The following is a 27,759-nucleotide window of genomic DNA, read 5'->3' on the forward strand; positions in this document are numbered from 1 at the left end:
TTATAAATGCTATTTACACGTCCTTCCCGTCCACTGTCCATGAGAAGTCGAGCCTTGTTGCGCACATATCACTTTGCGATCGACTGACCCATCCCCTTCCCTAAACACATCTGATGGTTGTTTTCAAAAACAAGCATGAAGAGAAAACTTAGCCGCATAGCTTTATCAGGATTTTTACATCCTCTTTTTAACCATTTAATAGAACTGTCCTTCACTGGACTCAAAATCGGATTTCAAGAAACTGACCACGCTGGAGATGTCGTCTATACAGAGATAAGCAGGTGAGTCAAACACATTAGATTACAATCCATAGATGGATTTAAGTTGCTTTTGAAGCATTTATTCAGTAACGTGCAATGAATTGCACAAAAACAATCCTTTATTCCTAGATGTATGCCTCTGTAATTGTCAGTAGTCTGAAAATGAACAAATGTTGCTAGCAGCATAGCGCCCGTAGCATTTGTTTCACCCAGAAACTGCAGGCAAACATTAGTCGAAGCCCATTTTTGCAAAAAAAAAACGTAGCCCAGGGGATGTATTTCCAATGAATCTAGGTTTACAACAGATGTCAATGGATGCTTTTTTCCCACCACTATTCTTTAGAATATCTAGTTTTTGCATTCAACAGAAGAAAGAAATTCAGTTTAGAATCACTTGAGTGTGAATAAATATTAGGACACTTTCTTTTTTGGGTGAGCTATCACTTTAGCATTGAAACTACTTCTGTGTAATGAGACGAGACTTCAGAGTCAATGTTAGCAGAACATGATCATTTTCTGATTTCCTTTGCAAACAAGTGCTTGATACTAACAAACTTCTTTTTTCATCAAATGTGAGTTATTCAGAACAGTGGCACTTTCTGGGACTAAAAATAAACATACATACACACACACACACACACACACACACACACACACACACACACAGTATGCCTGTGTGTCTGCCTACCTGTGACTGCACGAACGAACAAGTATACGTAAGCAAGATATGTACATCTATAGACATCAGGCTATATACAGAAATAAGTCAAGTCCAGCTTGCAAATCACATAAATGACACTGAATGGCTGTCGGTTGAGTTGTTTTATTCACTCACCGGTTAAAGCATGAGTGACTGATTCCTAGTAAAGGTTGTCTGAGGTGATTTTGCATGTATTTTTTTCATAGACTAATCCTAATCCTAACCTTAACAGGGAAGAGCACCAATTAAATCTGGTCCTTCGGAATCCCTGATTGAGGTAAAGCTCCTCAGAGGATGAAGCTCTATCGCTGAGCTCTCTGGATGTGTGGAGCGAGCGGACAGGCAGTGGAAAGATGATGAGTTTGCCTTTATATCTTGATGCCCTCTTGTTGACTGAGCTGGGACAGTGACTTCTTGACTCTCAGCGCGGTGAGACGAGCGCCTCCATTGGCGTACCAGCATTCTCTCATGATCTTGGCCATCACACGCAAAGCCTGTGGACAGATAAGAACATCAAAACCTTCAGCTATGGAAAACACTACGAGACTACTTGACAATTCTCTGTTTTTTGGATTCACATTTTGTTTGAGTACTCTTATGACTTATGGTTAATTTAATATTGATTTTACTGTATATACATGCTCAGAGTAATGTTTCAACCAAATTAAACTGTAGAAAGATAATGAAGTATAATAATGAAGTCTAATTAGTAAATGTTAGTTAATGCATTAAAATCAGCGGTGAAAATAAGGTTTATTACAACTGAAATGTATTATTTAACTAATGAATAAAAGAGTTTCACTTGTAATAGGATTATGATTACTTTATAACACATTATCAGACAATAACCCAAAAAAATCAACATCACCAAAGATTAATAAAAGCTTTTTAAGTCTAATGAAATATTCTAACGTTAACATTTGTAGTCTTATTGTAATGTTTAGTAACTGAATTTTCAATCAATAATTTCAATCCCATACCTAATTAAACTAGAAAAATAGATCTTTTTTTAAAGCTGTATAATTGTGATAAACACATCTCTAATTTTCTGTCTGCATTCTCAGTCTCTCCTATACACGCAGTAAAAGAAAGGGCTGCTGTAAATTAGGGGATCTTCTGCAATATATTTCTATTGTTACTGAATATTAAAAATGTATTCAACATTGATGACAGTCAGGAAATTGATTTGGATGAGCATTTGTGTCAGAGTTAAAAAGGTCCTGCACATGATGCCAAATCAAGTTCAATATAAAATTTTTCAATATACAGTTGAAGTCAGAATTATAAGCCCCCCTGAATTATTAGCCCCCCCCCCTGTTTATTTTTTCACCAATTTCTGTTTAACGTAGAGATTTTTTTAACACATTTCTAAACATAATAGTTTTAATACCTCATTTCTAATAACTTATTTATTTTCTCTTTGCCATGATGACAGTAAATAATATTTTACTAGATATTCTTCAAGACACTTCTATACAGCTTAAAGTGGCATTTAAAGGCTTAACTAGGTTAATTAGGTTAACAAAGCAGGTTAGGGTAATTAGGCAAGTTATTGCATAATGATGGTTTGTTCTGTAGACAGTTGAAAAAAAAAATAGATTAAAGGAGCTAATAATTTTTACCTTAAAATTGTTTTTTTAAAATTCCTAACTGCTTTTATTCTAGCCAAAATAAAACAAGACTTTCTCCAGAAGAACAAATATTATCAGACATGCTGTGAAAATGTCCTTGCTTTGTTAAGCATAATTTGGGAAATATTTAAAAAATAAAAAAAGATTTAAGAGGGGCTAATAATTCTGACTTCAACTGTATATACACAATTAAAGGGAAAATTGCCACTATTTAAAATGTATCATTGAAAAGCATCATAAACACATAAATTAACAAATAGAATGCAAAATTTACCACAAAAGATGAAAAAAAAGTTACCTTTATTTTTTTAAAGTTTTATGTAATAAAAATAAACTATATAATAAATTTGTGTTATAAATTGTTTTTAATGCATTGTCCCCACAAATATTATTGGTTAACATGATGTCCAATTGTATGATTAAACCGTCTGTAAAAAAATATGTTAGAAACCATTTTTCTGCAAACAGGAATAAGTATTCTTACAGTTCAGATAAATATTCATAAGGTTCAAATAAAGTCACTATCACTAGAGTGAATAAAAAAGTAACAAAATGTATTTAACTAAAACTTAAAGAGTTCACACTTAGCTGATGATTGATTATAAAGCATGTTTGGTATGCTGTCCCAGGAGAGAGCCCTGAGCTCAGAAGATACTCAGAAGATAAATGAACCACCAACCATACCAGCATATGGTTACGCGGTGAATGCCCAGTACTAAAACACTCATATACTGTGATAATTTGGTTTACCCAATTCACCTATAGCGCATGTCTTTGGGCTGTGGAAGGAAACCGGAGTACCCGGAGTAAAGCCCACGTGAGCATCGGGAGAACATGCAAACTCCACACAGAAACGCCAACTGGCCCAGCCAGGACTCAAACCAGCGACGTTCTTGCTGTGAGGCAACAGTGCTAGCAACTGAGCCACCATGCCACCCTGTCCTGGATTATTCTAAGAAAGACAGGGAGGAGTAGGGATGGATGGAGAATTCTTCACGGCGAAGATGACTAAGGTAAGGAAATCTGGATTTTTATATGCATTTGGATTCATCTGATTAGTCAATCATATGATAGCTAATGTGGCATCAGTGGTCAATCATAAGCACACAATCCTCTCAAAATTAGTTTATAAATAAACCACTTACAGAACTTAAATCTAGAAATAAGCTATAATTCAATGTACAGAAGCGCTTCTGAAAACCCAGCTTTATCAAAAAATTATGCTGTTTATGAATTAACACTGCAAACAAAAAGGTTATTTGGCTCCTAAAGCTATTCAAAGCTATTCAGCCAAAGATTTTATTGTAATTTTTAAGACCATAAATTGAATCTGCAGACTTGGGCAAACATAAGTGTTCAGTGCAATACTTACAGTAAGGTCATGTAAAGAAATCCCTATAAGGCTAACATGTGAAAGAGCTCATATCATTTAGCTGCTTCAGAAAAGCCCCAGAATTGAGTTGGAGATGATATGTTCTCATTGTAGTCGTTTAATGCAAAGAACCTGCTGTGAACAATCTGACGTGGCCTTCTCTCATCCTTTACACTCAAATGAACCGTCTAGACAGCTTTTTCTATTAAATGTACCTGTGTGTATAGAAAACCTTTAACTTAAAGTATTTCGAACTTTCTTACGCAAGGCGAGCAGGATCTTTGGGTCACATCAGAACTGAATATCATCCCACTTCTTCTTAATGTGTCTACATTAGGGCTGTGAAACGATTACATTTTTAAAAAACATATAATCATTTGAAACTTTTTTAAAAAAATCTAATTCAATTACAAGATTATTTGATCTTATTAATCTTCTTTAATCACAAATAAATATTGGCTGAGATATTTTGCCCTAATATAATATTTGAAATTATTTTCAATGAAATTTAAACAGATATTATAAAAACAACTTACTTCACATTTTTATCCAACATTTGTGTAACTGCACACAAAATTCACAGTTTGGTACATATTTAGGTTAAGTCATCGCCACAGTGAAATAAACCACCAACTTATCCAGCATATGTTTTACAAAGTGAATGCCCTTCCAGCCGAAACCCATTACTGAGAAACACCCATACACACTCACATTCACACACATACACTATGGATAATTTAGTTTATTCAATTCACCTAGAACACATATCTTTAGACTGAGGGGGAAACCGGAGCACCCAGAAGAAACTCACATGAACACAGGAGAAATTGCAAACTGCAACTGACCCAACCGGGACTTGGACCAGCTTCTTGCTGTTAAGTGGCATTGCTAACCACTGAGCCACCATGCCACCCTTAATGACTTTTCAACAACAAGAAAAAATCTTTATCACTTTGAGTCAGACAATGTTTATTTTCCCACAAATCGACCTGTGAGATTTGAGTGTTTTAGTGTTTTAGTGGTCCAGGGTCACATTTATTAACAAACTGAAACTAATGATATCAGAATAGAAAAGTAGTACAATTTATGTGGAGTGTCTGCTATTCTAAGGTAGTTTCTGAGGGATCGATTTCATTTCCTACATTTGCTCATTACTTTGTACCCACAGGCAGGTGTTTTTGTTCTCTCTCTCTAACCAAATAACACCATAAATGTGACAAATGAACAGTGACATATAATTCATAGAGGCAAATAGGACATATTACAGATGGGTAGGCATAATGCTCACTTGCGACAGTGCTTTCTGGTGCATGCAGCTTTTGGAGATTGGTGGATGAGTAAACGAGTGTGCGCTTTCAGACTCAACTGGCTCTATGGGGTAATCACTTTTTTCCACATGGATGCACTCTTAGAAATAAAGGTACAAAAGCTGTCACTACTGCAGTACTTTTTAAGAAGGCAGACTACTCTGAATATTCGGTCTGAAATAGCATGGAAGTGTGGCTTAGTAATACGAGTAATTCCTGCATGCTGTCGGCCAACCACTAAGCATAGAGTAGTCGCTTTAAAACAAAGAGTGTGAGAAAGTTAGACCAGCGATGCTTGCATGCATGAAATATTCCACATTATGACAAGTTCTGCTTGCTACATAACTGAACACGTGTTAGATATAATACAGTTTTTCATTTGGAATTGTGGTATTATAAAGTACTGTAAAGGTTTCTAACTGGCGAATGACATGATCCAGCGCAGGGATTCTCAACCAGTGGTCCGCGGCCCAATAGTGGGCCTTAGTGATCCAGCAGATATCAATATTATACTATAATTTTGGGGCTTCATTAATAACATGCTATATTAAAATGATTAAATAATGCACTTTCTCCTGTTCTCTCCTTGATTACTTTAAACTCAGCGCAAAAATAGCCTCATGATTGAATCTGCAACTAGTATACGTAAGTCTGTTCATTCACAAAATATCCGTGAAGTGAAAGTCTCTCTTTGTGTATTTTTGTGTGAGCTATTTAAGTTGCCCTGTGAGTTTTTTATAACGGACACGCGCCCATACAGGAGGATCTAGCGAGGCTCAATGTTGTTTCTGCCATAGACTATAAAATAAACTTGCATATGAGCTTCAGACCCGCTCTGGAGGAGCTGTTCTCTGTTCCTGTCAGTGATCTCCCAATATTATCCAGCTGCAAACTTAACTACCATCAGATTGACGTGTTTCAACAGATTTAGGGTGTTTAACATTTGTCTGTATATTTTTAAATAGTAGATATTTAATAGTAGATTCAGTCAGTCCAGTTCAAAGCAGTAGCTGGTCTTTTGCAATCTCCCTGCAATCTCCCAATATGTGTTGTTTTAATTAATAATATATATTTGGTAAATAAAGGTACAAATTATAGTAAGTATTATAAGTATTATAGTAAGTATTATAAGTATAGTAAATAAAATTATAGATTTTTTATAAAATGCTGATAATAGGAAATAATAGAAGGCATAACAATATATATTTATTTGTTTTTATTTGTTAATAAATAAAGGTTTAAATGAGCATTTCATACAAAACATTTTAGAGAAAATGTAAGACATGTGGTCCTTCAGAAATTGATTGGAGAAGGAAGTGGGCCCCGTGGTGAAAAAAGTTAAGAACCCCTGATCTAGCGGGTTGTCTACTGTAACCTTTAAAGGGTCATGAAACACCAAAACACATTTTTTGAGCTGTTGACAGTCGTATATGTGTCCCACACTGCTAAAAACACTATTAGGACACCTATATTTCACTAAAAAGTGTAAATTGGTTGTTTTTGCGTTATTTCAAGCAAATTCGTACTTCCGGTTTGAAACAAATTTTTGAAGCTGCGTCACGGCCATGACATAATAGCGTTGTATTCCAGCGTGCAGACTGGACGTCTGTGCCAGAGTGAGTCATATTACGTCTTACAGTGTGATGCATTAATGCATGAGTAAGGCTTGGTTCAAACCAATCAGCGCGCTCTATTGTGCAACTTCATTAATATTCATTACTGTCAGAGTGTAGACGACAGAGACGCCACGTTGTGTTGGCAAAACAAGCGTGAAGTGTTGCTTTTAGAGTTTGCTGCAGTTAAGTTTTGTTTTCATTTTCTCTCTGTGAGAGCGCAGCTGGCGTCACGTGTGGATTAACAGTGTATGCGACGTGCAACAACAATAACTTACGTGTCTAAGGAGGATTATTGTTTACCTGAGAGCTGTTCTCATCTGCAAACGCTGAGATCCGGATTCGCTTGTAGTCTTCTCTTAATAAAGACGCGGCTCTAGTTGCTGTGGATTGTCAGGGTTCTGCCACTCTGATCTTGTAAATTCTTGTTTTGGTGGCAGATCTCGGACACTACTCGTGTCTGGTCCTGTTTCTGTCTCTGTGTCTCTGTTTCTGTCTCTGTCCTGCTTGACGTGGCCGCGCGCGCGCTCTGCGTCCCTCAGACGCGTGCGCTCTTGTACTCGTGTTTGTGTTTTCGTCTGTCAGCAGCATGGTGTTTCATTCCCAGCGTCTCAGTCTTGTTGGTTTCGGTTTTGGTCGGCGCTGGGATGAAGCATGCATGCTGCATGTGTGAGCGCATGGTGAGTGTTTTCATTCATCGTGTGCTCGTGTCTTGCGTCTTTTGTCAAAGCACGTGGCTCGGTGTTTACATTGTGGTCACGTGCTTTTGTCGTGTGCTTCAGTGTTGTGTTATGTGAGCGCATGGCTTGTATGGTCTCTCTGTGTCATGCGCTCTCCCGTATATTGTCTTGTCCCACCCACCTTGTTACCTTGTTTGTAATTATTATTTTCACCTGTCCGCCTGTCTGTTTATTGGTTTGTCTTTCCTATTTATTCTCCTAGTGTGCTCTGTTCTGTGCTGGTCCGTTATTGATTGTTCCCTTCCCTGTTGCTGATTTCCATTCTACAACAGCGGTTTAAAGTATTGTCTTGAAAAGTTCCAGATCTTGTCTAGTTGAGTGTGTAATATAATGTTGTGTTTTTCCCCACATGGGGAGATTTGAGTTTTGTTTTTGTTTTATTTTTTCATTAAATTCTTCATTTCCTGCATTTGGGTCCTCGCCTCTTCATCACCCCCATACCCTGACAGAACGGACCAGCCAGAATGAGGACCCAGCGGAGTGAAGATGGCTCCTTCGCTAGCCGCATTACTAAGTTGCTGCATTTGCAGTCACTGAAACAGTGTGGCTTAAATTTGGAGGAGTTTGCGGAGAAATTCCGCAAGGCAGCTGAGGGGCTGAATTTTAATGACTGGCTGCTTATGACCCACCTAAATTTTGCTCTGGACAAGCCCCTTCTTCCTCTGCAGATCCAGAGAATGGTGGGCTGGTCATACCAGCAATTTATTAATCACATGGTTCAGCAGCAGGAGAAAGGGATCCTTCAGGAGGAGAGGATCTCTCGCACCACCACCAGCGCCGCCTCCCAGCCCATGTCCAGCCCTCATGGGCTGACCCGCACTCAGAAGCGGAGGTTAAAGAGGAAGACCTCTGCTGCAGTGTCGGCTCCAGCCCCAGAGCGCCCTCCAGTGTCGGCTCCAGCCCCAGAGCGCCCTCCAGTGTCGGCTCCAGCCCCAGAGCGCCCACCAGTGTCGGCTCCAGCCCCAGAGCGCCCTCCAGTGTCGGCTCCAGCCCCAGAGCGCCCTCCAGTGTCGGCTCCAGCCCCTGAGCGCCCTCCAGTGTCGGCTCCAGCCCCTGAGCGCCCTCCAGTGTCGGCTCCAGCCCTTGAGCGCAGCTCAGTGCCGGTCCCAGTCCGGCTCCTTGCCCTGCTGGCACCACCCAGACGTCTTGCCCAGCCGGCCCCAGCCCGGCTTCTTGCCCTGCCGGCGCCACCCAGACGTCGTGCCCTGCCGGCATCAACCAGACGTCTTGCCCTGCCGGCACCACCCAGACGTCTTGCCCTGCCGGCGCCACCCAGACGTCTTGCCCAGCCGGCCCCAGCCCGGTTCTTTGCCCTGCCGGCGCCACCCAGACGTCTTGCCCTGCCGGCGCCACCCAGGCTCTTGCCCTGCCGGCGCCACCCAGGCGTCTTGCCCTGCCAGCGCCACCCAGGCGTCTTGCCCTGCCGGCGCCACCCAGGCTCCTTGCTCTGCCGGCGCCACCCAGACGTCTTGTCCAGCCAGCCACAGCCCGGCTCCTTGCCCTGCCGGCGCCACCCAGACGTCTTGCCCAGCCGGCCCCAGCCCGGCTCCCTGCCCTGCCGGCTCCCCACAGGCCTCTAGCCCAGCCGGCTCCCCACAGGCCTCCAGCCCAGCCGGCTCCCCACAGGCCTCCAGCCCAGCCGGCTCCCCACAGGCCTCCAGCCCAGCCGGCTCCCCACAGGCCTCCAGCCCAGCCGGCTCCCCACAGGCCTCCAGCCTCAGCCCAGCCGCCTTCAGCCCTGCCGGCTCCCCAGCAGCGGCCTTCTGTCCAGCCGGCTCCCCTCAGGCCTTCTGTCCAGCCGGCTCTTGTCAAGTCGCCTCCAGCCCAACCGGCTCTCTACAGACCTCCTGCCTTGTTTCCCCTCACAGACTCTCCCTGGGTCGTCCCCCCTGCTCCTCCCTGGTGTTCCCCTCTTCCACCCTGGATGGATCCTCCGGCTTCACCCTGGTTCCCTGCCGGGGCTCCCGACCCGCTGAACCCACCCTGGACTGTCCCTCCTGATCCTCCCTGGTTTTGCCCTCCCATCCCTCCCTTGTTTGTCTTGTTGGGTCTGACTTGGCTCCCCTCCCTCCCCCCCTTCATGTCTTGCCTGTTCACCTCCCTGTCTTGTGTTTGTTGATGTTGCCTGTTTTGTTGTCTTGTGGTGTTTCTTGTCTGTCTTGTACCTTGTTGGATGTTCCCTTTAGGGACGCCAGGTGGCGTCCCTTTTGGGGGGGGGTAGTGTCAGGGTTCTGCCACTCTGATCTTGTAAATTCTTGTTTTGGTGGCAGATCTCGGACACTACTCGTGTCTGGTCCTGTTTCTGTCTCTGTGTGCGCGCACGCCGTCGTTGGTGTACGCAGAGTGTGCGCGCTCCTGCTTGACGCGGCCGTGCGCGCGCTCTGCGTCCCTCAGACGCGTGCGCTCTTGTACTCGTGTTTGTGTTTTCGTCTGTCAGCAGCATGGTGTTTCATTCCCAGCGTCTCAGTCTTGTTGGTTTCGGTTTTGGTCGGCGCTGGGATGAAGCATGCATGCTGCATGTGTGAGCGCACGGTGAGTTTTCATTCATCGTGTGCTCGTGTCTTGCGTCTTTTGTCAAAGCACGTGGCTCGGTGTTTACATTGTGGTCACGTGCTTTTGTCGTGTGCTTCAGTGTTGTGTTATGTGAGCGCATGGCTTGTATGGTCTCTCTGTGTCATGCGCTCTCCCGTCTATTGTCTTGTCCCACCCACCTTGTTACCTTGTTTGTAATTATTATTTTCACCTGTCCGCCTGTCTGTTTATTGGTTTGTCTTTCCTATTTATTCTCCTAGTGTGCTCTGTTCTGTGCTGGTCCGTTATTGATTGTTCCCTTCCCTGTTGCTGATTTCCATTCTACAACAGCGGTTTAAAGTATTGTCTTGAAAAGTTCCAGATCTTGTCTAGTTGAGTGTGTAATATAATGTTGTGTTTTTCCCCACATGGGGAGATTTGAGTTTTGTTTTTGTTTTATTTTTTCATTAAATTCTTCATTTCCTGCATTTGGGTCCTCGCCTCTTCATCAACCCCATACCCTGACAGTGGATTGTCCTGTCTCTACAGATTTGGTAAGTGAGCGACCAGTGCTCTTTGTTTATTCAGTTCGTATTTTATTCGTATCAAACAAACTATTGCACCAGTGTAAACAAGTTAGCACTAACAGTTACAACCAAACTATAACCTCGTATTGGATTTTGTGACCGGAATAACACACGCGGCTTTCTGACACTACCTGCCGTGTGCATCTAAGTTTCCGGGAAATGCTGAGTTTTTTTTTTCTCTCATTCGCCGTGCGGTATCAAACATTGCATGAAAAATACACGCTTAGAGCAGCTCCTCGAATCAAATATCACGTTTGTTGGGAGGGACATGAATGAATTCCCTGAATGAAAGAGCCAAACTGCAGTTAAGGTCCACCATTTAATAATTTGCCAAATAATTCGACTACAGATGTCCATGTAAACACAGTCACATTGTCCGCTGTGGTTGTGTGTTTTGACTCTGAAATTCAGCGCGCCCAAATAGACACTCCCACACCAAGCCTCATTTCTTCCTCCGACACTCCCCCCTAAACAGAGCTGGACACGCCCGCTTTTTTGGCTTTTTCCAAAGTAGAGGTGTGAAAACACCCTGCTGAAACGAGGGGGTTTCATGGCCCTTTAATGTGCATGTGCTCATGTTTCAGGAGGTGTGGCTTAGGACAGCAGGGGAGGGACTGTTTCAAAGATATTATGCTAACCGGTTAGCATTTTGGCAGCTACTGCACCTTTAAAAAAATCATGAACAATTATAAAAATAAAAATAATAATGCGATTAAAAACCTGACATTCAACATAAGTTACGAAAATGCCAAACACTTGATAGCATAGCATAGAGTCCCAGTGTTTCATCCAGAATATCATTTACAGCCTGATCTAATAAACCTGTTCTCTGCATCTGCTTTTCCCCAAATAACCACTTACGAAGTGTGGAAATCAGAGAACAGCCATTTAATATCGGCCGGCACTGTCATCAAACATGTCTTTTCTACAAGGGCAAGCTGAAAGAGCTCTACAAACAGATAGTTAGATTAGAGGCTTTTTAGGACAGCAAATTGAATGTAATCGAATCTTCCCTTTCATAGCAGTCAAAAGCGCATCAAGACTGAGTGAGGAAAGAGTGGTGTCTCCAATTATGCTGATAGCGATTGAAGAGACACGAGAGGGAATGCAATCAAATGGAGATCAACGAGATGAAAAAGGAGCAGCTTTGGGCAATCGCTTCGTCTACAAATGAAATCCTCCACAGAGTGAAGAAAAAGCAAGCTGAAGGATGCTCACCTCGCAGCTCTGCCACCTGTTTGGGATGTTGGGACGCAGCTTTTGGTCACACACTACCCGCTTCATGTCCTCTACTGATGGATCCGATGGTACAAGGTCATAGTAGGGAAGCTGGTAGTCCTCATGGATGCCTGGATAAATTAGCCCACAAGAGCACACAGTAAATGAGCGTGTATATCGTTATGTAAACTGTTATCAAATGAAATCCTCATTTCTAAGAATAGTGTGTGGGCAATGTAAGGGGGCTTCAAAAGTCTGAAAACAATCTGGAAGTGAATTTTTATATATGATAATATGTGACAGGATCACAAAATTTGAATTGTCTGAAGTCTATATAGTCTTATATTTGCACAAGAACATTTTTGGCAATAATCAAAAATAAATGTATGGGTCAAAAATTTTATTCCAAAAATCTTCAAAATATAATGTAAAGATCATGTTCCACGAAGATATTTATTATTTATTTATTAAAACAAATTTTTTAAATTATTTATTTTATTTAATTTATTTTGGACAACTTTAAATTAGATTTTCTTAGTATTTAGATTTTTTTTCAGAAACTGCAGGTTCCAGATTTTAATAAATATCTGCTAAATATTGTTTTATCCTAGCCAACCAAACATCAATGAAAAGCTTATTTTGTCATCTTTCAGATAATGCATAAACTTCAATTTCAATTTCAAAACCACAGTTTTGGTCTATGCATAAAAATGACAAATTATGAAAAAAGTGATTTTACATACTTTAAAAATATGTATTTTATTGCCATTGGTAATTGATCATTATGTTTTAACATCTGCCTATGTATTAATGCTGTTATTTACTCATCAATATATAAACATATATCTTTTAAGAGTAACAATGTAACATTGCAAAGCCACTAAATTCTCTTTTTTGGGCAAAATGTCATTCAGTCTAACAAGTTATCATCATTCAGCAAAACAGACGCAGTCATGTAAAAATGTAACAACATACTTATTCTAATCTGTATAACCTAAAACATTTAATCACACTAAATTTAATTAAATGTTGAATTATTTGTGTTTCCTTAATGTCTTCCTAACACATGGTTAAAAGCAAGCAATTTAAAGTATAAAGATTTAAAATAGAAATTACTACTATTATAACTATTATTTTGGGGCTTCACTGTCATCATTAATAAAAAAAAAAACATAATGGAAAATATAGAAATAAACAGGATACTAATGCATATACATGTACATAAAAAGCTGCATTTAATTACACCTTAGTTTTATAATGCTTAAAGGGCACCTATGATGAAAATCAACTTTTGCAAGTGGTTTGAACAGAACTATTTGTAGGTACGGTGTGTCCACTGTCATATTGGAGTAATTTGTACACAACATTTTCCTGATGTTAAAATACGATGCAATTCCCAGTGATTTTGATGCCCACTGCAACGTGACGTTGGAGTGCCCTTTTCCTGCCCACCAATTTGATTGACAGACCCCATGTTTCTATAATAACATGTATACACATGTCCATAGAACATTTTTTGCAAAGAAACTGGGATTAAAACAGGTTACAACTTTCTGTAATTTTTATAAGTTTAAAACAGAGCATGTTTGTAATAAAGACAGTAACATCGCTATGTAATTCTTAACCACTATAATCAATACGGCAGCATGGTGTCAGTAAACGCTATTATTTTTGTGTGCAAACAGCATCCGTTTGTGACTCATTGTTTCAAAAAGGCTTGGATAAAATCCACCACAAATAAATCAAATATACTTGATATTTTTGACTAATCAGCTGTATTTCAGCTTCATCCGTGTCTGTCTCTATCACTGACTGCTGTTTATCTGATGTAATGTAGGAGAAGCAGACACGCACGTGGGAACAGTGGGCAGGGAGAAGCAGCTCATTTGCATTTAAAGTCAAACTGTACTCAAGACACCAAAATGGGCGGATTCTGGAGCTATAATGAATTATTTGATGGGTATTTTGAGCTGAAACTTTACAGACACATTCTGGAGACAACCAAAGGCTTATCTTACATCTTGTAAAATAGGTGCCCTTTCACACTTTAACCTTTTATAGACACGCATACTACACTATTATATTCACACACATACTGACAGAGAAAAAGAGAGAGACAGCATTGCCATCATTAGTATGCAACTCAACAAGCAGGAAGAAAGAAAATAAAAACAGCAAACTGGAAAACATATTAGTATTAGTCACTGTCAGCTTCATCAAAGTGTCCTACCTCCAATTGAACACCTGCGAGCAATCTCCCAAAACACCAGACCCAAGGCATAGATATCTGCCCTTTTAAAAGACTCAAAGTGCCTCATGTTAATGGAGTCATCCAGCACCTCAGGGGCCATATACCTGTTAACATCAGAGATTAACCTCAGATTAACAAGCCTCACACAGAGACGGACACAAACATGTTTTGGAACAAACTACAAATATTCGCTCATCAGATTTGTATAATTAAAACTGAAACAGATGTATTTAATTCAAATATAAGTAATATATGAATTGACTTTTTTCCTACAATGAAAGTCAGTGGTTACCCGTTTAAAACATTCTTCGAAATATCTTCTTTTGTGTTCAACAGAAATAAAAAGTGTTTTGAAATCATTTGAGGGTGAGTAAATGCTAAATAAATTTTCATTTTTGGGCAAACCATCCATTCAAAAAGCTTCTTTGTGTTATGTAACACAGCAGTGAGCAACAGTTGCTCAATAGGATTGCTCTACAGTGTTTTAAAGATTCAGCTGGTGGTTGTACGGTGGCCTAAAACTTGGTTTTCCTTTAAAAAGCAAGAAGACGGAGCGAGACGGTTCACTCAAGTGAGCCCCGGGGGACAGAAGGCTGTGAGGCTTTGACATTCAGAAATCACATTGGGTTATCATCACAGCAGGGGATGGCAGTGGGTGTTGTATACTGTGTGGGGGGTGTCAGTCTGTCACACCCAGGAGGAGTCTGTGTGTGTGTGTGTCCAGGGGGCACAGACGTGAATGGGTGCTATACTGAGAGCCTCTCGCTGTAGATGAGATGTGACAAACTCCTGTGGTGACAGCAAGCAGCAACCTAAAGGACTGTCCTTTACAACACACATCTCACCCTCAGAGAGTGTCCTCAGATTCAACTCAAGACCTGCTGAGGGTCCTGCTACCTGATGGGTCAATGACAAGAAAGGCTCTCTAATAAGAAAATGAATGTGCTTTATTCTTAGAAACACTCTTGTGTTGGTTTAATATGTTTTTGTATCATTTTGTAAAAAAAAAAATGCTTGCATGTCATGAATCTTAAAGTGTACATATTTTTGTTAAAATGTTAATAACAGGTGTACAGTACATAGAAAGAATGTATGTCTGGTATGTACCTCAGTGGTGAAATCAAGGTTTGGTATGTTTTCCGGTCTAGAGTTAAACTAAACTAACCAGTTTCTGTTATCCTTTCTTATTAAACAGTGGTTTGCTAAAAACAAATTGTGGCCCTTGTCTTAGAAATGAATTATTGAATGTGTATACTAAACCCTATGACCCATAAAAAAAGTTCACACCTACTTTAAATATATAAATGCAAATAAAATTTGTTAGGGTTATTTAAAAAGTAAAAGGTTATAATTATTATTATTTACAACTGTTAAAATATTTTTGGCACATTATATTTGAACTAATCTGAAATGAAACCTTGACAGTAATGGAGTTCCTATATAGCATCTCCTTTACTTTATGCAGTTTTACATGTTATTCATACTGTTTGACCTAGAGCTGATAACACATTTCCAAATATTAAGGTATTGTTATTTTTATTTTATTTATTTATCCTTTATTTTACCAGAAATTTCCCATTGAGATATGCATCTCTTCTACATAGGGAATCTTGGCCAAAATGGCAGCACAAAAAGTTTCAGATACAAAAACACACATTTGTAAAATATCACAAAATAAAATGTACACAAAACATTGACAAAATGATTCCAGGTAAGACTTCAAACTATTTTTAAAAACATTTAGAGATGGAATTGTTTCTACATTGATAACACTTTGCATTTCATTCCATAATGTAGGGCCAAAGGAGGAAAATGTTGTTTTACCAAACTCTGTACACACTCTAGGAACAGTTAAATGTAATTTATAAAGATTTATGTAATTTATGTAAGAATGTTGTGTACTATGACTACAAGTATAATATGACAAAAGTTTTCAGATATAATAAGATGACAATTTATCCAATAATGTCCTAGTGGTGTATAGAAGCATATGCATTTTTTTTCCTTTAGTGCAGGGAAAACCATCCAACCATTTTGTTCAAAATACAATGATGGGTATGTGAAGATGCATTCATCACAACTCAACAGCATGATATACTATCTGGCTTTTTTAATGATGACAAGTTTGCATGCATATAAACTACATCCCCATAATCCATCACTGAAAGGAAACAGCTTTGGATAATACTTTTTCTTGCTTTGAGAGGAAGGCACTACTTAATAAGAAAAAGATAACTCAATTTAGGCCTGAGCTTCTTTACAAAACTTGAATTATTATTGGGATCCAACTGTTTATCAAGCCATATCCCCAAATATTTAGAACTGTTTACTCTTTCAATACAGTCCCCCTCCAGGGTTAAGATTGGTGAAACCTTCATTTTCGTACGATTACAATTAAAAGCCATTTATTTAGTTTTTTTTGCATTAAAACCAACTTCAACTTTAGTAGTGAAAGTTGCAATAACCGAAATAAATAAATATGTATAAATGTGTATTTTTATTAAGCAATAAATATGCATTTTAATGCATAAAAATAAAATTTATAGTAATAAGAATTTAAAGTAATAAGAATTGTAATAATTTTTTGATTATCTCAAAGTAATTAAATAAGGGATGAAAACCAAAAAAACAAAACACTATTTTACCCTTAAACTACAGAAAATTTACTTTTGTTATTTTTTTGCTTTTATTGCACATTGCAAATAAACAAACCACACATAAAAATATTGCCATAACTAAATTGATATCAATATAATAAATATGATAATATATAAATAACAAACAATGCATAAATAAAATTTAAAAAACAAAAACAGAGTAACTTCTATCTGGGCTATTATTAGGCATGGGGTCAAAAATGGCTTGTTATGTCACTTCCAATTTTTTTTTTTTACTCTACTTCAAAAGACAATACAAAGTTGACAGGAAAGTAGAAAGTAGGTGTGAGAGTGACGTTACGTCACAAACACACACACACAAAAAGCCATAAAGTGCTGTCTTATGAAACCGCACACATTCAGTAGCCTCTGTCAAATCTCACGCTAGCTTGAATCGTAGAGTGCTTCACAACACTAATATTCACAGGCACACAAAGAGCCCTCAGCTCAAGCAAACACTCAGTTATAAGCCATATCTCTGCACACAGGAATACAAATGTGGGAAAGCGCGTGTCTGCAGACAGGATCTAGACATTCGTCGCTGTGAATGGTGCCGAATGATGAATTACTGACCTTTTTGTGCCCACTCTGTGATTGGGTGCAATATCAATGGTGTCTGTGGCAGAGTCGTGGCGCACAGCCAGTCCAAGGTCAGCGATACAGCAGGTCCCATTCTTCTTTACTAAGATGTTTTTGGATTTCAGATCACGATGGGCAATGGCAGGCTTACCTGAAGATTGAACATGACATGGTACAGCATGTCAACTTTAAATCAATTTTTGAAAGCTTGCTTCTCTGAATATGAAGGAAAACTTTGAGAACCTTGACTGTTCCACCATAATTGAGTTTTTCTCTTAAAGTGCCACTAGGAGGCTTTTTAGTGAAATGCCCACCACGGTTTATCAACAATATAGTAGTCAGAGTGCATCGCTCTTGTTTTTCCCAGGGGTCTCCCATATTTTAGACCCCTCTCCCGCCACCCTCCCGTTTTGCTATTTATCTGGAAAACTCCCATAATTTCCATTGTAAGCGTGTAGTTACTGAAGCACTCGTCAGAAAAATGAGGACTATAATGCTGAGGTATTTTTGCAAAAATAAACCTCAACCACTGACTCTTCACAGTTTCATCTTAACACTAACTTACCCCTCACGCTTCCAATAATATCCAGCTGAGCACAGCATCTTCATGGCTTGATTCAAACAGGATTCTTAGCTACTGTTTGTGGGCGGAGCCACAGGTTTTAATTTTCCTGGGTTTGCGCGCACAACAAATGGACGGGCTTAAGTTTTGTATTGACGTCACGCTAAAACAGCTAAAGAACTCGTTATCAATACGATTCATTAGAAGAACTCATTTGAAAACTCTTTTATTAATGAATCAATAGTTTTAAAAACTGCACTTTTAGATTTAAGCCTTAGCTGGATTTTTCACTTCACTTAGAGCTGTTACACACTACATGCAAGGTAATTTTTCAAAAACCCATGATAAGCGTTCTTTAAGGGCATATGCATAATAGGACTCTTAGTGATGAATGGTATATTGGTATTGGAAGATAAATGCTTATTTTTAAGCAGTTATAATTATTAAGTTATTAGTATTTGCTTGATAAGAAAACAAATGATCAAATGATTAGATAAGGATTATTTTAGATGTTTTATCCACAAGGGTTTTAACTGCCGTACACATGAAGTGACATTTTGCAAACAACAGATGCTCAATTTAGAAGTGTTTAGGCAAAAGGAAAGACAAGATGTCAATAATGTGGGTGTTTTTCACCATAGAAACTTCAGACTTAAGAATTGCTATTTGTAAACAGGTAACAAATGGATATAATTTGAAAATAGAATCATTTTACAAGTCCCCTAGGGTTATAGATTGTATAGGCTTAATTTTAACTTACAAAGCTGTTCATGGTTCTGCACCTGCTTATATATGTGACCTAATATCAACCTCCTCATCCTCTCGCAATCTAAGTTCTACTTCGGGGCTCACCTTGTATTAGCAAACTTAGCAGCATGGGAGGCAGGGCTTTCTCTTATCCTGTGCCTAAATTGTGGTATGCTCTCCCCACAAACATCAGAAACGCCAGTTCCCTGGACTGTTTTAAGAAACTTCTTAAAACACATCCTTTATTATTGCTTATAACTTAAGAGGCCTTCTTTTAATATGTATATTTTTATCATTTTTATCATTCTTACTTTTTTGTGTATTTCATGTTCTTCTGTGTGTTGATGCTCTTGTTAGCGCTTTGAGTTTGAGAAAAGCGCAATATAAGTAAAATGTATTATTAAAGAGTTTTTATTTTTAATTTATACGTTTTTCATTTTTTTATGCGTTCAGCCAATCTCCAGCTCTGACGACACTTTTTAGCACTTTTTAGCTTAGCTTAGCATAGATAGTTTAATCGGATTAGACCATTAGCATCTTGCTCAAAAGAAAAAAAAGAAAAAAAAAAGAGTTATGAATATTTTCCAATTTAAAACTTTACTCTTGTGCAGTTATTAAGACTGACAATATGGGAACTATACTCTGATTTTGGAGCGTTATTCAGGGAACTTTGCTGCCATACCATGGCTGCAGCAGGTGCAATGATATTATTAAGCACCTGAAAATAGTCCCTGGCTAGGTAACTAGGTAACAAGGTAAACAGCACAATATAATTGCTTTTGCTGCAGCCATGGTACGGCAGAACATTTCCTTAAGTATTACAATAAAATGATTAATAAATGAGATGTATCTGATTTAAATATATGAACTTGGTTCACCTAGGCATCCATATTACGTGCATTAAAGGCCAAACCCCTGATAGTCAATGTATAATTCACACATTGACTATAAGAATTACACTAATCAGAACAGACTGATACATCTGTCTAATAAGAGCTGAGTAGACTACAGGAATTTAAGTGTTAAGAGAGACTGGATTCTGAGTAAAGCACTGTAAGAAAAGAGTTGATACTGAAAATTAAAACTGTTTTTTATACCTTGGATAGATATAAATCTATTATGAGAGGCACCTTTTAAAAAGAATAATAAGAACACTTAAAAAAACGAATCACCTGATTATAACTTCACATACCTTTATATAGACCTTTATAACTTCACATAAAACATCACAAATAAACATTGTGAAGGAACCGTGTAGCACCACAAATTTGGATATGAAAACATGTTAATTTTCATGTAAATATTATTATGTGTCAGGAAGAATAAAAAGTGATGTGAGTGTTGTGACTCACCCTGAGTACCCACAATCTCCATATGCAGATGAGCCAGACCACTGGCGGTGGACAGAGACAGCTTGATCATGCCCTCCACCGTGACCGTGTACCTGTTCAGGTAGTCAAAGAGAGAGCCGTGCTCATGGTAATCAGATACCAGCCACAGCTGAGTCCATGTTCCGTTATCTGATATGCAGAAAGAGAGAGAGGAAGATGAACCAGTGAATGCTGTGCTTGGAGGAATGACAAACTTTCACATATATCAACATAAAAATGTACAGCTAAACTGATAGAAAAACACTCAGTTCCTTTTTTTAAAAATTGTACTATACATAATGAGCGGGTAAATGATGCTATTAGCATTGCAAAGTTCTTCATTTATTAAAAAAATACCATAGTGTGGATGAAGAGATTTTTTTTAAAAACAAAACCATGATTCTCAAATGAAGTAGAGTAGATGTGTCCATTAGCTCAACATTGATTCAGTGTATTGAATCAACTTTGAATGTTTCAATGCACATTAGTTCTGAAGTGAACTCAGTTTAACTGCAGTGCAGCCTCCCTGTTGATTTCCTCTTGAAGAATACAAATAAAATATTGGAAAATGTTGTAAAAACAGCAGGGGACTGATGCTGGTTTCTAAAGGACAATGCCAATGGCAAAATCTAAGTTGGATTAAAGGGTGATTGATATTCATTTTCTTGTCGGCTTTTATTAATAAATTTCCCATTATTAATCAGTGGTCGCCACAGAGGAATGAACTGCCAACTTATCCAGCATATGTTTTATGCAGCAGATGCCCCTCCAGCTGCAACCCAACACTAGGAAACACCCATACACTTTTACATTCACACACATACACTATGGCCAATTTATCTTGATCAATTCCCCTATAGTGCATGTCTTTGGACTGTGGGGAAATCGGAGCACCCAGAGGAAACCCACGCAAAAACAGGGAAAACATGTAAACTCCCAACAGAAAATGCCAACTGACCAAGCTGAGGCTCTAACCAGTGACCTTCTTACTGTGAGGCGATTGTGCTAGCCACTGCGCCATCTTGCTGCCCTGGATGTGTTATAATTAAGTAAATGACAACAAAAACTGTTAAAAAAAATCAATTTTCAAAGCCTGTTTTACAGAATTTTTCTTCAAAAAGCTGTACAAATAATTGACAACTTGTCATAAAAATTGAAAATGAACACACCTACCATAGTCTTTCAGCAATACAAAGAATACAGTTATTTTGAACAACAATTGCTTTCTTTATTGCATTTCTTTGTTTACTTGTTTATTATAATGTAAACTAATATATAATTATATTTTAACTATTTGATTTAAACTATTTTTATTAACAGCATAAAAAGTAATGTTACAAATTATTGCAAAACATATTTTAACAACAATGATAAAAATATATTTTTTTTAATTATTAAAAAGTTTAATTAAAAATATATATATTTTAAATAATTATTAAAAAATATATAAAAACATTATAAAAATTATCAAAAAATGTATAAAATAATTAATATAAAAATGATTAGAAATGTAAAATTAAATTTAAAATATATACAAGTATTACACTTATTAAATTAGTATCATTATTTAAAATAAATGTTATTAAAAAAAATAAAATAAAAAATTACAAAAAATTATTACAATTATTGAAACTTCTAAAAATACAGCATAAGCAGCTAGATAAAAGATTTGGCATTGAACTGTTACTCAGTGAGTGTGAATATTACCTTCAAGATGAGCAAATGTGAAACACTATCCACACAAACACACTGAACTGAACTCACTGCTTTCACTGTTGTCTGACCTTTGTTGTCTGCAGCAATAAAGCCCAGGATGTTCTCATGACGGAGCATGACAGTCTGGTAGATTTCTGCCTCGCGGAACCAAGAGCGCTCCTCTCTGGAGGAGAATATCTTCACCGCCACCTCCTCTCCACGCCAGCGGCCTCTCCACACCTCTCCAAAACGGCCCTTCCCAATGCTCTCTTGGAGGATGATGGTCCTGGCGATGGTCCGTTGCACTAGCAGAGGCAAACCTGAAGACCACAAGAAAAAAATACTCCACTCAAGCTCACTGTGTTTGTTCTAATTTATATTTAGTTATAATTATAAAGATGCATTTTGTCCTCAAAAAAGTGTAGTTACAATATCTGCCAGCAGAGCATAAGAGAGCCACGCAAACAAGCCAAATCTTCAAATTTATGCACAATTTTTGATAGGAGATTGTGACAGTCCTGCTTAAAGGAGCTGAAAAACAAACATTCGATCAAAGGCACTGCCAAATTTAGCGTTCCTTGGCTTAGACAAAAGAGCTTCTGGACTAAAGAAAAACCTACAATGAATTCAACTTGGAGTGAGGCTCCGAACACACTGGAAGCAATAAACTGTTGATTTACACATCCTCAATTGTTCCCAACGGGCACTGAAGGCAAAGTTATGGAAATTAAATTGGCCTGAGCGCACTTTGGGATTTATGATTGGGTTTACAGGGAAAACAACTAGCAAATACAAGCAAATTAAAAAGGATTTGATGAGTTGATGGGATCTTTGCATATCAAATGGGAATAATTATGTTTTTTTTTACTTTCTTAAGTGCGGAAATATGCTGTTTGTGCATGAAAATTATGTGCAAAGTTACAAAGCAAAGGGACTAATATTACTCCAAAGAGAGTAATCCGTAAACAGCTTTTCTGAACTCCTTTTAACGCCTTGATTGTTTGCATCTGGGAATGCTACAATATCCATCAATTTACAAATCTCTTAACAGGCAAATGCCAATAAAAAGATAAGAGTTTTTGTTTTGTTGTTCCTTTTAAAGAAAGTAGCAGGTGGCAGCAGCTCATTTGCATTTAAAGAGAGACACATAAAAACAACACAATCCCCTTCCACAAAAAAAATTGGGATTTGCAGTTTGAATTAGGGATGCAGTGGTTCTCTGTAAAAAAAAACATATTTTCCCGTTGTCCTCCCACGGTTTGGTGTGCCCTGTGATCCGCAGTTCTGAATATATGCATTATTAATATTGGTTTGTTAATAAAACAACTGCAAAAAAAGCATTTCCGCCATTGTACACTTCCGAATACCTTCCACATACATAGCACGTGTGAAGGCCTGTCCAATCACCTCTTAGTATGTAAATCTGTTGTTTACATACTAAGAGGTGATCACACCTGATCACACCCGCTATTCACTCTGTTTACCCGCTGTCTGCTAAGCACAGTTTTTAGTTTTCCGAACGCTGAATCATAACAATCTGGTAACACAATTATATAGAAATCATAAATAAAAGTTTGTTGCTGCCTTGGTAATGCAAGCATAATGTAAACAGAGGTAATCAATTATTGTTCAATTATTAAGATGTATTGACAATTATTTTCTGCATAATTGGTTGAAACTGTTAAGTTGAGATGTTTTTCTCTTTATTTTTTATCAGGCAATTTATTTGAACATACAATTTTCAAAATGCCCTACTTTTAATTAAAATCATTTATTTTAAATGTTTAATTAATTAATTTTATTTTATTAAAATTATTATTATTATTTTTTTTTCATTTGTGTGAGCTGTTGCATTGTCAGGTGTTTGTTACCCAATAATTATGTTTCAAGAGTTCCCACTTAGATATGCTTAGCATTTAAAGATTTTTTGGCATGTTGTCCCAGGAGAGAACCCTGAGCTCGGAGATATTTGAGTCCAGGGCTCCCGCCTGGTCAATAAGCATATCAGGGGATCCGAGATCAGGTAGGTCTAGATAGCTTCCCCCTTAGAAAAAGGGGGGAAAAGGAGGAGATGGGGTGGAAGGGGGGATTCTTCCAATACGAAGATAGAGCAGTGAGGAGAAAATTATCCATTTATAGTAAGCTAGGATCACTCTGATTGGATTGTTGCTGATTACAGATGATTGGCCAGCAGTGCTCAATCATATCACGTGCTCCTCTCGAAATTAGCTTATGAAACTTCACTTATTGTTCTTTGAATTGACCTGTAGACATTTTTTTCTAAGCATAGCACAAACCGTATCATACCGAAACTGTGACCCTAAAACCGTGATACATACCAAACCGTGTGTGGATTGAATTGTTGCACCCCTAGTTGGAATGTGTTATATTTATAGACTAATAAAATATTCATTTTAATTGTTCTTAAATTTTATACTGCCTCTTAAAATAAAGATTTCAATTTGTGTCTCAGAACACAGCAGTTTCAGTCCTAAATTAATCAGTTTTGAATAGAAATGATTTGGGAAAATAGCTTAATTACACAATCTTTTAAGACTGTCACTTGTCTCATTTCTAAAGAATCAGCCGTTTTAAATGAATAGTTTGGATGAATGATGGTGTCTACTGGTGGTTTTAGTTTCATATTTAATACACTGCCCTGCAAAAGTCTTGCCGTCGATTGCAGTTGTAATTGTCACAAATAATAATTTGACTTCTAGTTGATCATTTGGAAAAGTGGCAGAAGGTAGATTTTTCTGATGAATCATCTGTTGGCAACATCAACAGCCTGAGGTATCAAGACATTTGTACTGCCCATTGCAATACAAACTCAAAAGAGGGAAATTTCTTCAGCAGGATAGCGCTCCTTCTCATACTTCAGCCTCCGCATCAAAGTTCCTAAAAGCAAAAAAGGTCAAGGTGCTCCAGGATTGGCCAGCCCAGTCACCACACATGAATATTATTGTGCCTGTCTGGGGTAAGATGAAGGACGAGGCAAGAACGCCTGCAAGAACGCTTTCTTTGCCATTCCAGATGACTTTATTAATAAGTTATTTGAGTCATTGCAGAGATGTATGGATGCAGTCCTCCTTGCTCATTAATATTGTGAGTCATACACAATATGAATTCTTTTTCCACTGCACCATGACTTTATATTCTATACTGTGCATTATTTCTGTTAAGTGACAAGACTTTTGTCTTAGCACAGTCAGACCTTACTGTCCTGATTAAATAATTAAGAATCATGGCGTGATCATATTTTATTTTGGTAAAATATTAACAATGTAGAGGCCTTTGCCTGTCATATAAGCCACCTCTGATACCAAATCATCAACTAGAAGTCAAGTTATTATTTGTTGTTCCAAAAACTTGCATAGGCAACAAGACTTTTGTCAGGCAGTGTAGATTTATTAATACATCACAGATTCAAACCAGCCAAGGTTCTGGCACAAAGAGTGAAATATTGCATTGCAAATTAGTGCTATGGAACACAATTTAGTTTCCAATATCCCACATCTCTAATTTAAACATAATGTGTGGGAAAAATGTTTAAATAGAAAAAAGGCTAATTTTTAGTAAGATTATAAAAGTCTAAGCTGTAATATACAGTACCTGAGCCTGATCCAGAGGTGGTCATGTCATAGATGAGGTCCTTAAGTGTGGTGCCATCAGCAAGGAATGGGTGGTCCATAGTAGGGTCTTCTTCACTTGGCACACGATGGTGGATGATTGAGCGATTATGGCACATGTAGAAAAGCAGCACCAGCACAAAGCTCAGCACACAGATGGGGACAGCAATCATTGCGGCCAAGGCTATGGGACTCATAGACTGGGGTTCAGCTTCAGGCAACTCTGAAACAGGTAGAATCAAAGCACACATTTTAGGCTTTAAGCTAAGAGTGCGCCGTCTGGTATTTTATGGATTTTGTTCTTACATGTAAAAATTGTTATAATAAAACAGTAGTCACAGACTTTTAAAATAAATTTCATATAATTAAAATAAAAATATTTTTTAATTTAACATTTATGAATATACTGCCATTATGATTTATTTCAACATCATGAGTAGCAGAGAGCCTCATCAACTGTATTCAATCAATCACATAATATCCTTTGGGTTAGTTCTTGATTTATTAGGGGTCTCCACAGCAGAATGAACCTCTAGTTCCCCTTCGGGGGGAACTTCAGCACTATAAGTGGATTTGATTGTAAAATCCACGCATTGGGAGGTTCGGTTCAGAAGCTACTCGTCTGAAAGAGTATTGAACGGGCCAATTAAGAATGAATTGGCAGCGCAAGCCTGCGCAGGTGAGCGGCATAAGCAATCAACTGAGTATATAAGCTCACCTGGCGCCAGCAGACGCTATCCTTTTCGCTTCAGAGACTTTCTGATCGAGTCGATGAGGGTTCCTCCTGCTGTGACCAGCGATTCTGAGCGAACGAGAGCATTCTCCCGGTCCAGAGTGTGTACACGCAGTGGCAGACGGTCGAGCTGGGTTTCTCCCTTGCCTGGCGTTCTTTGGGTCCGGTCCTCCAGAGCGGTGCGTATAAAGTTGCAAACTTCACAGAAAGAGCAACACAGTCGTGCAGCACGTCCTTATCAGGACGGCGCTCCGACTGTGCGTTTCTGGATGCGGTGGTTTCCTGTCCTCGGATGATGGGCGCGGGCACTGCGTTACATGTCTGGGGGTCCAGCATGTTAATGCGCTGCTCGCGGGCAGTTCATGTCGTCATTGCGATGCCATGACTGTTGCGCAAGATCGCGGTTAGCCTTTGCAAAAGGGCGAACCACCCCAGTTGTCCCCTGCTCTGCAGCGGGCACTCGGGCAGATCTGAGGGTTTCAGCTAGAGATAATCCGCGTGATTACGGATTATCGGGCTTCGGGCTGGTGAGCGCTGTCACTACGGATCCTGAAACGGACATGTTAGCCGTGCTTTCCCGGGCTGCTTCGGCCGTGGGTTGGAGATGGTTTATCCCCCAGCTCCGCGGCCGGACCGACTAGAGGGGCGTTCCCTTCTTCCCGGAGGTGCACAGTAGGCTCACGCGGTCTTGTAAAGCACTTTTTTTCTGCTCGTGCTGCGTGTTCCTCCACCCTAACCACTCTTGACGGTGAAACAGCCAGGGGGTATGTGGCGATTCCTCAGGTTGAGTGCGCGATGGCGGTAAATCCGCGCGGCGCCTCTTCTTGGCGGGGTCCGCCTCGTCTCCCATCCAAAGCCTGTAAGTTATCTACCTCCCTCGGAGCTAGAGCTTACATAGCTGCGGGCCAGGCTGCTTCCGCCTTGCATGCGATAGCCACCTACCAGCGCTACCAAGCGCAGGCGCTGGCCGAGCTGCACGAGGGTGGGTCCAGCCCAGGCTTACGAGCTTCGCACCGCCGCCGACTTAGCTCTTCGGACTACTGAGTCCGCTGCGTGTGCGTTGGGGAGGACGATGTCCACATTAGTGGTCCAGGAGCGCCACCCCTGGCTGATATGCGCAAAGTCGACAAAGTCTGCTTTCTTGACTTTCCCATATCCCCAGCCAGGTTCGGCGACACTGTCTGTGAATTCACCCAGGAATTCAAGGCGGTGAGAGAGCAGTTGGTGGGTGATGTCTTATCGGCAGTCCGTAGCCCGCTCCGCCCGCCGTGCCATTCATACCTGCTCCTCGCCGAAGGCGCCCGCCTATAAGAGCTGCTCCGCCCCCGCACACGCCTCCGGCGAAGTGAGCGCGTCGGGCACCTCGGAAGCAGGCAGCCCCCCTGCCCAGAACGCCGCTAAGTCCGGCAACGGACCGCGAAGCGCCCCTGGGACAGGCCATCTGGAGAAGAGGGAACTTGCTCTTTCCCCGCTGGAGGGCGGGGCCCCATTTCCAACGGCACTTTTTACTGCCATGAAAACATTATGAAAGGGCACTTTTCACTTCCCCAGATGTGACAGCCCGAAATCTGCCAGTCTGGGACGCTATGCTTTCTAG

At 39.5% G+C, this 27,759-nt stretch overlaps 2 protein-coding genes across 3 annotated transcripts in view; one reads left to right on the top strand and one right to left on the bottom strand.

The window, feature by feature from the left end:
- Positions 1–690: 690 nt before the first annotated feature.
- tgfbr1a (transforming growth factor, beta receptor 1 a) overlaps positions 691–27,759 on the bottom strand; it is a 75,481-nt gene continuing 48,412 nt past the window's right edge. Inside the window, 7 exon segments of the mRNA NM_001037683.2 lie at positions 691–1,454; positions 11,940–12,070; positions 14,170–14,294; positions 17,421–17,577; positions 20,088–20,255; positions 21,890–22,120; positions 25,413–25,652. Of these exon segments, the coding sequence (NP_001032772.2) occupies positions 1,329–1,454; positions 11,940–12,070; positions 14,170–14,294; positions 17,421–17,577; positions 20,088–20,255; positions 21,890–22,120; positions 25,413–25,652 (1,178 nt within the window). The 3' untranslated portion in view covers positions 691–1,328.
- LOC147837098 (uncharacterized) lies at positions 7,424–10,622 on the top strand. 2 transcript variants are annotated; one of them, XM_087240829.1, is made up of 3 exons: positions 7,980–8,540; positions 8,717–9,180; positions 9,263–10,622. In XM_087240829.1, the coding sequence occupies exons 1-3, from the start codon at positions 8,088–8,090 to the stop codon at positions 9,597–9,599; spliced, it is 1,254 nt and encodes a 417-aa protein (XP_087096955.1). In that variant the 5' UTR covers positions 7,980–8,087; the 3' UTR covers positions 9,600–10,622. The 2 variants fall into 2 exon arrangements, with proteins under 2 accessions (XP_087096954.1, XP_087096955.1); XM_087240828.1 differs by having other exon boundaries at positions 7,424–8,540; positions 8,717–10,622.

This window comes from Danio rerio, chromosome 2, assembly GCF_052040795.2.
Source record: "Danio rerio strain M-AB ecotype USA chromosome 2, GRCz13ab, whole genome shotgun sequence".
In the NCBI taxonomy this organism is placed as follows: Eukaryota; Metazoa; Chordata; class Actinopteri; order Cypriniformes; family Danionidae; genus Danio; species Danio rerio.

What these genes read in the sequence shown, in the direction of transcription:
- LOC147837098 (XM_087240828.1), top strand. Translation starts at nt 8,088, where the DNA reads ATGAGGACCCAGCGGAGTGAAGATGGCTCCTTCGCTAGCCGCATTACT. An exon ending in CAGCCCCAGAGCGCCCTCCA is followed by an intron (nt 8,541 to 8,716) that starts GTGTCGGCTCCA and finishes CCTTGAGCGCAG; the next exon opens with CTCAGTGCCGGTCCCAGTCC.